Below are 14583 nucleotides of genomic sequence, written 5' to 3' on the forward strand. Positions count from 1 at the left end.
TAGAGGTGAATATAAAAAATATACTACTGTATATTCCTTTAAGGTTTAACAAAACAGCTTCCAATTACATACCCTTTCATCTGTTGGACCAATATACACAGCAATTGCAGTGTAACCATTCTTGCTTAGTGCAGGTAACTCGAGTTGAACAGTTTTAACTTTTCCATAAAGTTTCTTGGTTTTTTGGGATAAATTTTCTCCCTTTACACTGGAATGAAGTAATAAATGTTTATATTTAAACAAGATAAATAACGAAATAAAGTTATGAAAAGGTTAAGTAAGAAATCTATAAATAATAACAACATAATCTAATGAGCAGTCTGGGGCTTGTAGTAAAGCCAATTTGCAGCATTAAAATCATAAAATATAAATAAAATCTTTAAAGTTCCTAACAAACACGCACTGGCCATGGCAATTGGACAATCATTCATACTGAAATGGAAAATAATAAAAAAAATTACATCATGATCCTACAGACAAATGCACCGTAGCTTTATGCAGAGCCCACACCACTCTTACAAAATTCCAAGTGCTGGTGCTGTTACTGATAACAATCCTATGAAAGTAATTCCTTAAGTTGCAAACACAGGATAAAACTATCTGTGGCAAAGCTTTCTTTCTTGTTTCAAGTGCTCTAGAAACACTATGGAAAGTAAAAAGTATCTGGATTTAAAAGTATCATATTTTTTACGATAACATAATGGTTCAATAACAAGCACTGATAAGGGAAATGGATGGTTTGAAGCAACCATGAAAAGCAAGGCAAAGATTCCCGTATAAAAAAATCAAGTCAATAACTCAAACAAATTTTGACACTGATATTCACTCTGAAAATTTAAAAAATAAAAATGAATATTCACTCTGAAAATTACAAAAATAAAAATTAATATTCACTCTGAAAATTACAAAAATAAAGATGAGTACAGAACAGAGCAGCAGGTTGAGCACTTTAATAATAACCCACAAAAATCCCATGGACCTTTGTGAATCATAACAGATGATTGTTGAGGCTTGAAAAAGTTGTAAATCTGTCATTTGTTATTTCTTGTCAACCATAAAAGTTAAATTCTGTAAATTAGTACATGCAATTTCACATCCCAAGCAGCCAGATATTGATATAAGTGAAATATGTTTTTATTTGCATTTAAACACCTCGCATTAAGACCATGCAATACTTACCAAATCCTCTTATTTTTCCTCATCTCAGTTTTGCAAGCCATAATCCAGTCTTTTCTGTTAAGATTGGAAGCGACAATAGTTGCCTTCTGATACAGACGATGAGTTGGATTTAATGGTATTACAAGGAAAGTGTTCTTTCCAGTCTTGTTGGCCACATAGGTTTCTTGACGCGTCTCTAAAACTATCCAATCTGCATTCTCGTCAAATGCCACCTCTTCGGAATATGTAGCTCGCTTGAAGCGTTTCCCTGTAATCCTCTGAAAATTCATCAAGAATTACCATGCTTTACTTGTTTTTTACCAACACAATTGCAATGTCACTTGATTAATCACTACAAATCACTGAGCAACAGAAAAAGAGTAGACACTGAATCCCATGTTATATCCTAAGCACAAAGTATCGGCAACCTTATGAGTACCGATTAAATCTACCGTAATTGCACTGTTGATTCAAAGGTTGCTATAATATAAGGTACCTAGCATTTGAAGGTCTGAAATTTTCCAAAACTCTTTCCTGAACTCATAAGCTTTCAAAAAATCAAAAGGTGAAAATGGGATGAATGATATGACCAGTATTTAAATGTCAAGCCACATGAGAATGGGGCACAGAGTAGCCAAGTTAATACTGGACCATTGTCTATGAAATATACTTGGGGTAAATATGGCCTGAACCCCTATAATACCCATGATGAAGTTTTTTTATTAGAGGAATGTGATCAAGACATGTAATGAAACAGAGAGCAAGAATAAGGGGGCTTGGGTGGAACTTGTTAATGCAATTACCAAAATGTTACAAGGGACATATTTAATTGTTGATATTCACTAACATTTAACTATAAAATGTTGCAGGAACTGGATGCAGATATGCCTACCCTGACTTACTGTGATAGAAGCACCAAAGCACCAAGATATCTGAAGAATGCTCAAGTTATGCATCTTTGGTTGTCAATGAATGCAAGTTTTGTATTTCAGTTTGTTTCAAATAACCAGTTTTGCTTACGATTCCTTGGAAGACTGGTAATGAAACACCAGGTGCTGGGCTTACCTTTGATCAAAGGTGAGATGGATTTATTTTTAACAGGCTGTTACTGGATTCATGGTACTGTTTATTATACTAATGTATTACAATTCAATTTCAACATGAAAAAGGAAAATAATTTTCATTTCCTAAATACAAGCTTCTTACTTTTACCTGTGGCTATGAAGCAAGATCAGGTTTAAGAAAGCAAAATATAAAACAGGAAATGAAATGAGCAAACCAGAAGAGCAAAAGAACCAAAAGCATCATGGTTTCTCCTGTTTGCATATTCTACTGCTGCTTGAATGACAGTCACAAGTCAATACACATCCCTAATCCTCCATGGGCTCAAAACTACACAACAGCTTTAAATTGTAAGAAGAAGGAGATCCTCCCAGTAACAACTACAACAGTTAGTATTTATAAAACACAACCCATTCTAAATTTTCTATATTTAAAAAAAAATGAGCTAATCTCTTACTTTATGCAGCTGAAATTAGAACTACGGTTAAATAAATTATGGGCACCTGCTGTGGTCTTCCCATCTAGAAGATGCCCATCCAACAAAGTGCTGTGCAACATTTGCAAAATTCTGAAACAATTCCCAGTTGCTCACAATGACCAGATAGCTATGCTGGTTATTGTCTCAATTATATGGCCTACCAAATACTAAAAAGATCAAGGAGTGAGATGAACATAAATGACTCTACAACTTGTATGGACCTAAGATGATGTATCTTATCTTCTTTGTAAGTGGAGATATTAAAATCAATAGCAAAATGAAATTACAGTACAGTTTGTCTTTGTATCTACTAGTGTTGTGAGTTGCACTTTTCTCATGTTGTTTCTAAAGATATGTAGCTTCCTCATGACTTTTGCTTCTGATGAATGTGTGTACTGTAGTGCACTTATCAGCATTATCATTTAATTTCGAAAATCAACCAGGAGAAACACAATGTAATATCTTTTATTAAAAATTATTGGTGCCACAGTTCTGTTTTGCATGGCAGAGTAAATTCACCATACAAAATGCTCCTGACAAGTAGCACTTGCAAAAGTACAGGAACTTCAACACAAAAACTTACTTTTGCTAAATGAAATTCAAATGTATCAACAATCAACTTCCGGGATGTAGTAATTTGTTTTGTGGACGAGTCGACTATGTCAAATAAGGAGCGAACAATAGCCATCACAAGCTGCTTGCACCACACTATTGCCTGGTGGTCAGCTGTCAACCAGCAATGGGGAACCTGAAAGTGAAGGAAATCAGCAAAACTAAACAAAGTAAAAATAAAGGTTTGTTTTCAATAAACATTGGTATAGGTAAGCCAACACATAAGCCTAGATGGTACAATTTTTTTAATTAGTTATCCACATGCAGTTAACTACTGTATTAATGAAAATTCTTCTGTACCAACCTTCTTACTACAATTACAACAACAAGCAAATCCAAATACTTATCAATCAGTCATAACAAAAATTCTTCTAAGCCAAAGGATATCAGTGAAATGAAATACTGTAAATGTTTTCTTACATGTACGTTGCATTAACATATCTTGTTTTCTGTCAGGGATTTTTGTAACATTAAAGCTTATGTGTGAAGAAAACAATCAATTTTTAAGGCCATAAACAAACACCTGAGTGTACAGCGTGCAGCAATACTATGCAGACATATTCTAAAGTAATTACATACCTAAGAGAAAACATGGCAACCAGGTAAAATCCTATTTTGCTGTGAAACTATGCAATGCAATGCCATACTCACATTTGACGTTGTTGTAGCAATGTCAGCAAATGGTGTATTAATATGTGAAGTGGCAACTTGAATGTCATTTCTCCCACCACCAACTGTTATCAGTATGACATCTTTCAAGGTACAGTTTCGCTCCTTTTCCCAATAATCATTCACCTGGAAAAAACAACAAGGTTTTTAATGCATTCAATGTTCCTGAAAAAAAAAAGGATTAAATTGCATATAAAATGCTAACAGCCTAAAGTTTATTAGCTTCTCTACTTAGAAATTTTATCAGTCTTAGCATAATTTTGTAAAAACCTCCTGTTCATTCAAATAAATCATACTTCCAATCAGTGTACGCACTTACTTTTTCATAAAATTCCTTCAAATGATGATCAACTGTTACCACAGGTCGAGTGTGAGGGGTAGCCTGGGTAATGATGAGTGGTACTGTTGATGCAGTCACATTTTCCGAAGCCAGCAGAGCCCTGGCAACCATTCCTCCCTAAAGAGGAGAGTTCTTAATAAATATATGTATTGTGTTTCTCAGATACAAACCTTTTACCTTATGAGAGTCTTTATTGTCATACCAGGTGGGGAGATTGTGTTCTGAGTCCTCACAAGAAACAAGCAACTCAGAAGTAAGATTGCAGTTAAAATTTCCACCACAGGGGAAAGCAAAATCTCTCTAGCCAGCTTATGGTTTCTTTTTGCTTCATGTTCAGAATCCCAACATGTTGAACCAATCCATGGGGTTGGGAGGAAGGCATAAAGTTAAGTACTGTAACAGATTTATATTTAAAAACCTGGAATTTTAAAATGATCCAGGTACCCAAATGAAAGAATATGGTGCTTAAAAACTGAAAAACAGCTATTCCAGGTGGAAGCATGTGACTCCTGAGCTGTTCAGTAAATGATTTATCAAAATGGCAATCAATGTCAAACTGGTATCTGGTACTACACATGACCACGTTCAGGATGCCTGATGTATAATCCACTCAGTTGAGATTACAAATAAAAACTAACTCCTGGATATGATTTCCACAGTCTTTTGCTTTCAATCTTCATTGGTTTACATAAGCTCTGTCTCCTCTTTCCTCATGTTTCTCTGACATGTTACACAGCTCCTCTTTATGAGACCCGTGGAACCCCTCTCAAGAGGTCTAGTAACCTCTTCCACTTCTGAAAGTCTTGCCGTTTTCCACTGAGCAAAGAAGGACCAGGTTAGTTGAACTGTAACTGTACAGAACAAATTCTGCACTTGTTGCCTTAACCATATTTTCAAGCAGAGACTATAATTAAATTATTAATGGATCTGCCCTCTACAATATATGAGGGCTAGAAGAGAAAAATACATAAAAACATAACTAAATACCATAATATGCACAGCAGTCTTTGTAATACATTGAGTGAGTAGTCATGCACACTAGTAACAACATATGTTGATGCTGATCCTTTATGGAAGAATGGCAATCACAAAATATATTAAAAATAATACAGTAATACTGTATAATACCAAGAATACTAAAACACTTACTTGTACACTAAACTAGACAAGTTTCGCAGCAACAAAAAAATACTATGGAGCATACAAAAACATACCATCAAACTAAAATTCTCTCAATTAACATGGAAAACACTGAATCATAAAAATTAAACACTGTCATTTAAAGACGAAAAGTAGGAATCAAGAGGGGCTAAAGAGCTCCACAGAGACACAGACACAGAGACACACACACACCCACCGGACACAAGACAAGACAAGACAAAAGCAAAGAACCAGTAAGCTGTAAAAGATGAGAAAGAGCCTCTTCCTTACTGTAAGTGTTTCATCCATCATTTAACAGTTGCTTTGTTCATTTATATCAAGTAAAACTGCATTTATCTCTCCACCCAGACAGGCAATAAAGGCCTTTTTTTAAGTACAGTAACAGGTTTGTCCTTGATATAAACACATACAGTATTCTCGACATATGAAAGTACAGTAATCTAACAGTGCAGGAGCAGGTCAATTCAAGATTTTTCAGTCAAGCTTAATTATAATTTTCTCATTCATGCCAATTATCTAAATTTATTAACAAAGCTTAGTTTCACTACTTCTTAACAGGAGTTTATTTATAGTACACACGCACACACTGGTTCCTTTAGATGCTTATTATTTATTTGCTTTTTTCAACTGTAGTTTACTTTACTTCTCATGCCTTTGTGATTTTCTTTCTTTTGCAAAGGGCATTCTGTTCTGTGGAAGCTTGTTTAGTAAGTTAAAGGTTGTTTTTGGCTTATTCTATATTAATATGTACATGTTATGAATAAGAAATCATACTTAATAGTTTCTCATCAATATCAATGTCCTTTATAATAACAGGTCATCTCTCAAGAGATTATTTAATCGAAACAAAAGTTAGATTCCGGTATTAGATGACAACAACAAAACACACAGTACACAAAAACATAAAATTTATTAAAAGAGATTTATGACACTTTACTTACCATAGAGTGACCCACAAGGACAATTGATTTTGGCTTCCTTACTCTATCATCATAAAGCTTTAGGATTTGTCTGATAGCGTAAGTAACAAATTCAGTTTGTCTTTTAAGTGCTGGACCATAAAATGCACCCAATTCCTCATTCAAGTCAACAGTGAAGAAATTAAAAGCAAAGTCTGTCTCATCATCAAGGGCCTTACGATAAGCCACAGAAGCCAGTGACCGAACTGAAATGATAAGGAATAAATATCTTCTGTTATTAGGATACCATCAGCACTGTGCTGTACTTGATGTTTAAGAAGGGGCACAAATTATGCAGCTTCATGCTCTTTAACCTTTGCAATACACACTACTGTTCAGTTGTAAAGGTGCTGTTTCAAATATTCCTAAAAGGTAACTAAAGAGATAAGAATTATTTTTCACCTACAAAGCATGTAAACTTCTACCTCTTTTGACATGTAAACTTCTACCTCTTTTGAATGTTCACGTATTCCCAACGCATGCACACAGAGATGAATGAAATAAAAGAACAACTGAGTTTTCTAAACAGGGTATCTTGCACATCCTATCAGTAAATTATTGGCCAACACAAAATTATCAAATTAAACTTTTAGGGGTATCCTTGTATCATAATTACTTCTCAAAATGAGCCTACCAGATTTCTTTCGAAGGTTTACAAACAACTCTATTGGCAGACCATAATTTTCTGACCCAATGTTAGAATTATTTGTTTGTTTGAAGTTTATTTAATCTAAAATTCAAGAATATATTACCTTCAAAATCTGGCAAAATTTCTTGTAATTTCAAGTCAAACTAATCGTGTTGTGAACATTTTTTTTTGAGGCTATATCTGGTCTTTTAGCTGAGATACTCTTCAACGATCATTAAGGTCAAGGAAAATAAAACACAATACAGTACTCTGCAATATGAGTTACCTGTTCGTTTGTGCATTTCACCTGGATGCTCATTTCATAAACTGCACAAACTTTGAGCTCAGTTTTTGGAGACCGATGTACAGTGTCTTCTTTTCTTACACATTTACCTGTTTAGTATTCTCTCTGTCACTCTGCTTTCAGTGGTATGTAAAAATGTATACAAGTACCTTACTTCAATTCTTAAACACAGCAGTAGCACCTCAACTTACCAGACATCTAGGGGGTCTGACTTTTTAATTGGTAACAAAGATCCTATATTATAGCATGCACTTGAATACTTTCTAGAATTCTTACTGCTAACAGCAATTCCACACAGTTCCTAGACTAAAATAACCTGCATTTGTACTTTATATTGAATACTTTCTAGAATTCTTACTGCTAACAGCAATTCCACACAGTTCCTAGACTAAAATAACCTGCATTTGTACTTTATACTGAATATTTTCTAGAATTCTTACTGCTAACAGCAATTCCACACAGTTCCTAGACTAAAATAACCTGCATTTGTACTTTATACTGAACATTTTCTAGAATTCTTACTGCTACCAGCAATTCCACACAGTTCCTAGACTAAAATAACCTGCATTTGTACTTTATACTGAACATTCAATTCAAGAGATTTATCTAAACTTGTATAACTTTTAAAATGGTGCGTAGCATAAATTCATCATAATAATAGAGCTGGAAAGTACATAATTGCGATCTTTTTCCCGTTAGGATTTTATTTTTCACGATTTCCTCCTAAGTAGTGCTAAAATCTTTATTCTCTGAAATTTAAAATAACCGTTGCTGGCCCCATTTTCCTTTCTGATGAAAGAGCATGTTTTCATTTATCTTCCTCTACCACAATTACTCTAGTCCTATGTATCTACATCCTAAAAATTACTTCACTAATCTAAAGGGATCATTAACATACAGTATACAGTAAAGTTACAGCAACATATGGGTTCATGCATGAGAAGACATACCAAACTGAACTTTATATATAGCATTTAAAGTTCTTCGTCATAAGCAATCTGCTCTCTGCCTTCAACTTTTCATCTGTTCCCTTTGATCTATTTCCATTCAGCTGTCCAATTTCTTTAACATTACCTTGCTTTTTACTTCCACCTTTCATTTAAGTACAGATCCTTTGGGGCAACTCATAAGATTTGAAACAGCTAAATGCTTTGGTTACACTACTCTAGAATGATCATCGTTCCATAGGATTAACTGAACAAGAATTCTACAGTGCTCTAAACATACTTCCTCATCAGTTCTTTATCAGTTTTTACTCTAGTCTTCAAGTGATAACAAGACTAAAATATATTAGAAAAAATATGGTCTGTGACTTAAAAATAAACTGTATATTAACTAGTTCTTTTTATAGTGCCATAAAGCTTCCTAATTCTTCAATAATCAGTACTTATAGGTTGTTGTACAAGGCCATTCAGTTAAAAATCTTAACAATCTTCAAAACTGACACATAAGGTACAGCATCTGTACTACTGTGATCACCTGCTGAGATGTAAGAAATGTCAGTTGTTTCATTTAGCTTCCATACACAATTAATTTCAGGTCAAGTGTCAACATACTTCTACTCACTTTTAATATATCAGTTACCCTACCACTGGCCAGTGTTTACTTATTCACTTCTTCATCACAATTTAACTTTGGCTTGCTAACTTTTTGTTATTTATGCCTAGGTTTATTCCCTGATCAAAATCGCTATTCAGATTGTGAGCTGTGGCCTCTTTCATACACTAGTACAGTATATAACTTATTTATAATTAGTGACAATTTCACTATATTTAGGAAAATTTACAGTCAGTTTTTTTGTAAATTTGGCTAAAGCATGCATAATTGGGCACACTTCACACAGCTACAGAAGGAATGAGTGTGATTATGGGGAACAAAACATTTTCTACAAGTATGTAATATACATTACTGTAATGTTAATTTTAACTACACAAAAGAATCAATGAAGGAGAAAGTTAAAAAATTACAGAAAGCAAAAAATAAAAGTCAGAAAGATAAACGATGATGTCTCACTTCTACCAATTTCCACCAAGAAAATTATCATAGTAACTACTAATAAGCGTAATGAACAGAAGTGCTGGTGTATCAGCACTGATTTAAAACTTAAATAGAATAATCAAAATACTGAATAAGTACACCGCTTTCTACTGTACATTTCATAATTACAAACCCATGATTGCACTGTCATACATTAGTGCATTACATAGCTAGTCATAAGATCCACTTAGTAATATGTTTTTAACCCAAAAATTTGTACTAACTGAAGGTAACCAGAAGAGGGTGAAGTGCATCAAGGATACATTTATATCCACAAATTATTATTGAACAACTGTGTAACAATGCTAAATGATTATTTGGTAGGGGAGAAACTAATTCTTCATCTCTTCAAAGGCAATACCTATCTGGTTCAAAATCAATGTCATGCTGATGTTTGGGCATTAAAAATAAGCTGAAATCGAGGTGCTCGTGGATAAAGTTATAAATTACATTGAGTGAATTATGAGCTTATTGGCTATGGCTTATTTTATTCAGAGGGGACCCACTTACTTATGTGCAAAGGTTAACTGACAACAGCCACCATTAAGAGCTTAAGAAGATATATTGCATAAAAATAAACAAAATAAACATAAAGATCCGACTTCATGCCAGATCTTTGCGAGACAGGACTCCTGCTCTACAAATAGCCCATAAGACATGGAAACACCTCCCTCAGTCAAAAGGGGATGGCATTCCTTGAAGTCTCCCCAAACAAAGTCTTGTAAAACAAAGTCTGGAGTATTAGAGGGGATTCTTATCCTTTTGATGTGGTAACTAAATGCTTTGACTGGACATAATACCAATTCCTCCTTTCCTGACAAAATTCACAGCAAGTACCATAAACCATCTGAGTCTTTCACTGCAAAGTTGGAAGCAAAGGGTATACTTACAAAACACCAATTCCTTGTAAGGGTCACTTCATCCGATTATTTAAGAAACTCATTATTTGCTTAAAGAAATAATGACATCAACAAGAAAGGCATTTCTGAGTAAAGTCATTAAAATATTAAAGTCACACCAGTTCAAAGGGTTTCCTAAAATCGATTTGCAGCTGAAGTTAAGGTTCCCTTGGTACTTGGCAAGGGTAGCTCACAATTAGGATTAAATGAGAAATAACTAGGGGTTAGTATTCTATTTACCCAATATTTGAGAAAACGACAACACTGTATATCTTTTAATCTAATGTGCACAAGGTTGCAAAGCTTCTGCTAAAGGACTGAATAAGCTTACCATGTATTGCAGGGACCCCCAGGTCATTATTGCACAAAGTGTATAATCTGTAAACCTCACCAGCTAGGGTGCAACTCTACTGCATTATGGAAGACTAATCAACTGAGCAACCTCGCCTCAAAGGAAGAGGTGCAAGCAGACCTACAGTAGTGCCTAACTGTCCTGATTAAACTTGTCACTAAAAATTGAGGTTCCACCTATAATAAATGGAGCCTGAATGGCCCATAGAAACTATTGGTTGTCAGTTTGTTGTTTGGAAGATAGATAAAATCGACAATTCAATATTCTGAGATGATCAAGTAGCACGCATACACTAAGCCATCAAGCTCTATGGGAGCCATACAACGATTGTGAAAGCCATCCCTTTCTAACAGAGTTAATAAAAGGAAACTTTTCTGCTAATTTTGAGAGGCTGATGGTGTTTATGCCAAATATTGTGTTTAGAAATTTGTTTAATTTTTTGCTCCACTTAAAAGTTCCTTTTTGCTCATTTACTTTTTTGCAGAGCACAAGTTATATTTATAAAGCATACACAAGTTTTATTTGTTAACCATAATGTGAAAACTTCTCCTAAAATATACCTTTTGTTGAGATGATGTAGCAAAGGAGATAACTCACAGAAAAGGAAACATAAGGGTGCATGTTTTACACACACCTCTGAACATTTAAATACATATGGTAAGGAAGAAACATTGCAATGAAGACATGAAATAGTAAAGTTAATGAATAGGATTAATAAAAATAAATAGTAAAGTTAATGAATAGCATTAATAAAAAACTAATGCTAAGTACAGTATTACTTCTTCTGGTAGGACAGCTAAATAACCTGCTCTAACTTTAATAGGAACGATTACGATGAGAATACAAAATACTATAGAAATAAGAGATGCAGCCATTTTCTTAATTCTCAGGAGACTGGATAAGCCCATAATGGTGGAGACTGACAACATTTCTTTAGAGGATTTCTGTTCACAAAAAGGACTCACTAGTTGGGAGCAAACTAAACAGACCACTTGGGCCACAGTAGTTACCACCACTGGTAAACTCTGCATTTGTTTCTAATTTGGAGTGACTATTTCATTATAGTAAGCGTAAAACAATACGGCTTGCATTTGCATCAGAATGCATCAAGGATCTGGTTAGCCTGTACCTTACAAGTTAACTTTGCCAGCTCCCCAACTTACCTTGCCTATAAGATCCTCCATTTCCAGGGATGAAAAGAACAGGAATACCTGCATAATAGCCTTCCCTTAGTATATCGGAGTAATTACCCTCTCCATACGAATACAGATGATAATGGGGAAACAGTTTCTTTATGCGTGCTGGGAAGGATACAGGCTGTAAACAGAGGGAAGATAAATAGACATCACAGTAAATAAAAACATTTCATCAAGACAAATTGGCAAAAAACTGCATGAAACCATATGTAGAAATTAACATCAGTACTTTCTTATGTCTCACTGATGGTATGCCCCACTACTTTTCTAAGATCAATATATAAAGCTAAACAAATACAGTAACTCACAACCAACTTACAATGAACTGCGGGTACTCAAACATATATGTCATGAGACATTTGTTTGTTTCAATGTTGAAGATGTGGTCATATGCACCAGCCATCAGGAGGGCACAAAGAACTCCAGCGAGTAGTAGTTTGAGTTTTGATGCCATGACTCAAGTTTATTGAATTTACTACAATATTTAAGCGACCAGATTCCAAATATGTGGCATATGTTGCACACTTCCACACCTTATGCAGAAATTCTGAAATAAGTATAAAATCATCTAGTATTAATTTTTAATACAAGTTAATATTGCAGCACATATACTTCAAAACCTTAAAACAGTAGTAAACAGTTAAAAATTACTGAAGATGTTTGTTCAAATTAATAACACTGTACCAATATGAGGGTACAAAGAAGGGGAGGAGTTGATGAGACTACCATTTAGAGGTTTGTTACTAAGTAGAGAAGTTATGATTCCTGGGGCTGATAACTCAAAGCAGTCATTAGACTGGTTGATAGTGACGTCTGTGTGGCATTTTAAAGGTGATACTTACAATATTTTGCACAAGTAAATGAAAGAATTACTGTACTGAACATATCACCAAGCATTCCTCAAAAATAAAAGTCTTTTAAGGTATGGAATTCCCCCATACAGACATTATTTAGCACAGGCCATCAACACACCCTCTTGCATAAGGCAATGTCCACCATTGTTGAAGTTGACAATTTGTTGTAACTATGTCACATAGAAAGTCTAAGTACCATAACTATTAATATCTTTAGTGTAATGTAGTGTGTGATTAGGCAGAATGAGTTTTGCCTTTTGTGTAATTTACAGCTAAAAGGATTTCTTCCTTGATATCCAAAATCCACAGGCACTGCATAAACATTTTTTAGCAAGGAAATGAATCCAGGCCTTTGATAATATTTACAAAACCTCTGGAGTATAACTTTAAAATACCTTATATACTGTACCTCACAACCTTAAGGTACTTTTATGCATAAACGTGAAGACTACTACCAATATCTGATTTCCAGCAGCTGCCGACTGGAATACTTAATGCTTTTTGTTCACGTTTATATTGACTGTCATATTGATGTCTTAAGTTCATCCCCAAGGAGCTGGTACTAAATAAGGTGCACGTTTTGTACGTAAACTGGTAGTCTCCAGTTTTACCCTTCTATGATTCAACCTATAGCACTATAAGTCCGGTTACGAGACATATCCAGGTTAGGTTAGGGAAGGTAAGGTAAGGATCCATTTCTGTATTTCCCTCTGCGACTCACAGCACTCTATGTCAAGTTAAATGGGAGGGGGGGGGGAGGGTTCAGCTCAGGCCAGGTAGGACCCAGCAACCGTGGCTGGCTTAGGTAATCAAAGGTAAGGTTAGGCTACCTTTCTGTAACTGAAGTTTGACATCTTCATCCTTTTTAATGTGTTTTGCGATTAATACTAATGACATACACGAATCATATATTGTTCAAACTCCTCATTTTGTAGTTTATGTATTTTAGATAATTCCTGTTGGTGGAATTTGAAAGTCGTTAGGCCTAGTTTGTCCCCATAAAGCCTGGATTTCCCTACAGGAGACCCCATAACCAGTATATATAGGTTTGTGGGCGTGAGAAACAATAACAAAATAACTAGGCAATTTGCAAAAACAATAATGACCAGGCTCAAAAACACATAAAACATGATTCAGAATAAATAGTCTTAGCCTAGCCTACGTCTATAGGCCTAGCCTTATGACAGTTCATGTACAGTAGTTCGTGAGATATTACATTCATATAACATTCTAACTCTTAACTAACGCCATCACAGTAATGAGAAAAGAGGGCGGAACCCACTTCTCAGCTAAACTAATAAACATCTACCTTTGTGCGGACTACAAACGTAAGCTAAGCCACTGCAATGCCTGACGTGGCCTGGCCTAAGCCAGTCCCATACGACGCCGGGTAAAAGCAGCCTCGGAAACACAGAAAACTACTTTGCAAACAAAACGAACAAGCAAAGAAACAGGACGCCACATTATTCGTACCTTATCAGCTTATCAGGCATCCCCATGTCACACCTGCCGAGATGAAAATTTTCATCGAAATTGGCAACCACCTTGTTTACAGATGCAGACGAAACTGGTCAACTCAACTTCTTCCAGAAAAGGATTTGGACCTCGAGACTCCTCGTCGAAGGATTTATATACTTAAATAATTGACTGAATGGGCCAATTAGCAGCGAAAAAGAAAAAAACGAGATACTGTGCGTCATTTACAGGTAGTAGGAGCCATTCATATAATAAATTTATTTGAATTTTTTTTATTTCTATAGATGCGGACGAAATTGGTAAACTCAACTTCTAGAAAAACGATTTGGACCTTGAGGCTATCCGGTTGTCGAGAAATAATTCAATAATTGATTTATTTGGTCAATTAGCCGTGAAAA

General features: G+C 34.9%; 1 protein-coding gene across 2 annotated transcripts in view; it reads right to left on the reverse strand.

Annotated features, from left to right (window-relative positions):
• PGAP1 (GPI inositol-deacylase) overlaps positions 1-14318 on the reverse strand; it is a 29897-nt gene extending 15579 nt beyond the window's left edge. The window contains exons 1-9 of one of the 2 annotated variants that reach the window (XM_067096638.1): positions 14183-14318; positions 12175-12402; positions 11823-11976; positions 6422-6645; positions 4299-4436; positions 3962-4105; positions 3282-3446; positions 1180-1436; positions 73-208 (exon numbers count right to left, since the gene is read on the reverse strand). In XM_067096638.1, coding sequence (XP_066952739.1) covers positions 73-208; positions 1180-1436; positions 3282-3446; positions 3962-4105; positions 4299-4436; positions 6422-6645; positions 11823-11976; positions 12175-12309 — 1353 coding nt within the window. In that variant the 5' untranslated portion in view covers positions 12310-12402; positions 14183-14318. The other variant, XM_067096639.1, reaches the window with a different exon arrangement.
• Between the last annotated feature and the right edge of the window lie 265 nt (positions 14319-14583).

This window comes from Macrobrachium rosenbergii, chromosome 53, assembly GCF_040412425.1.
Source record: "Macrobrachium rosenbergii isolate ZJJX-2024 chromosome 53, ASM4041242v1, whole genome shotgun sequence".
Lineage (NCBI taxonomy): Eukaryota > Metazoa > Arthropoda > Malacostraca > Decapoda > Palaemonidae > Macrobrachium > Macrobrachium rosenbergii.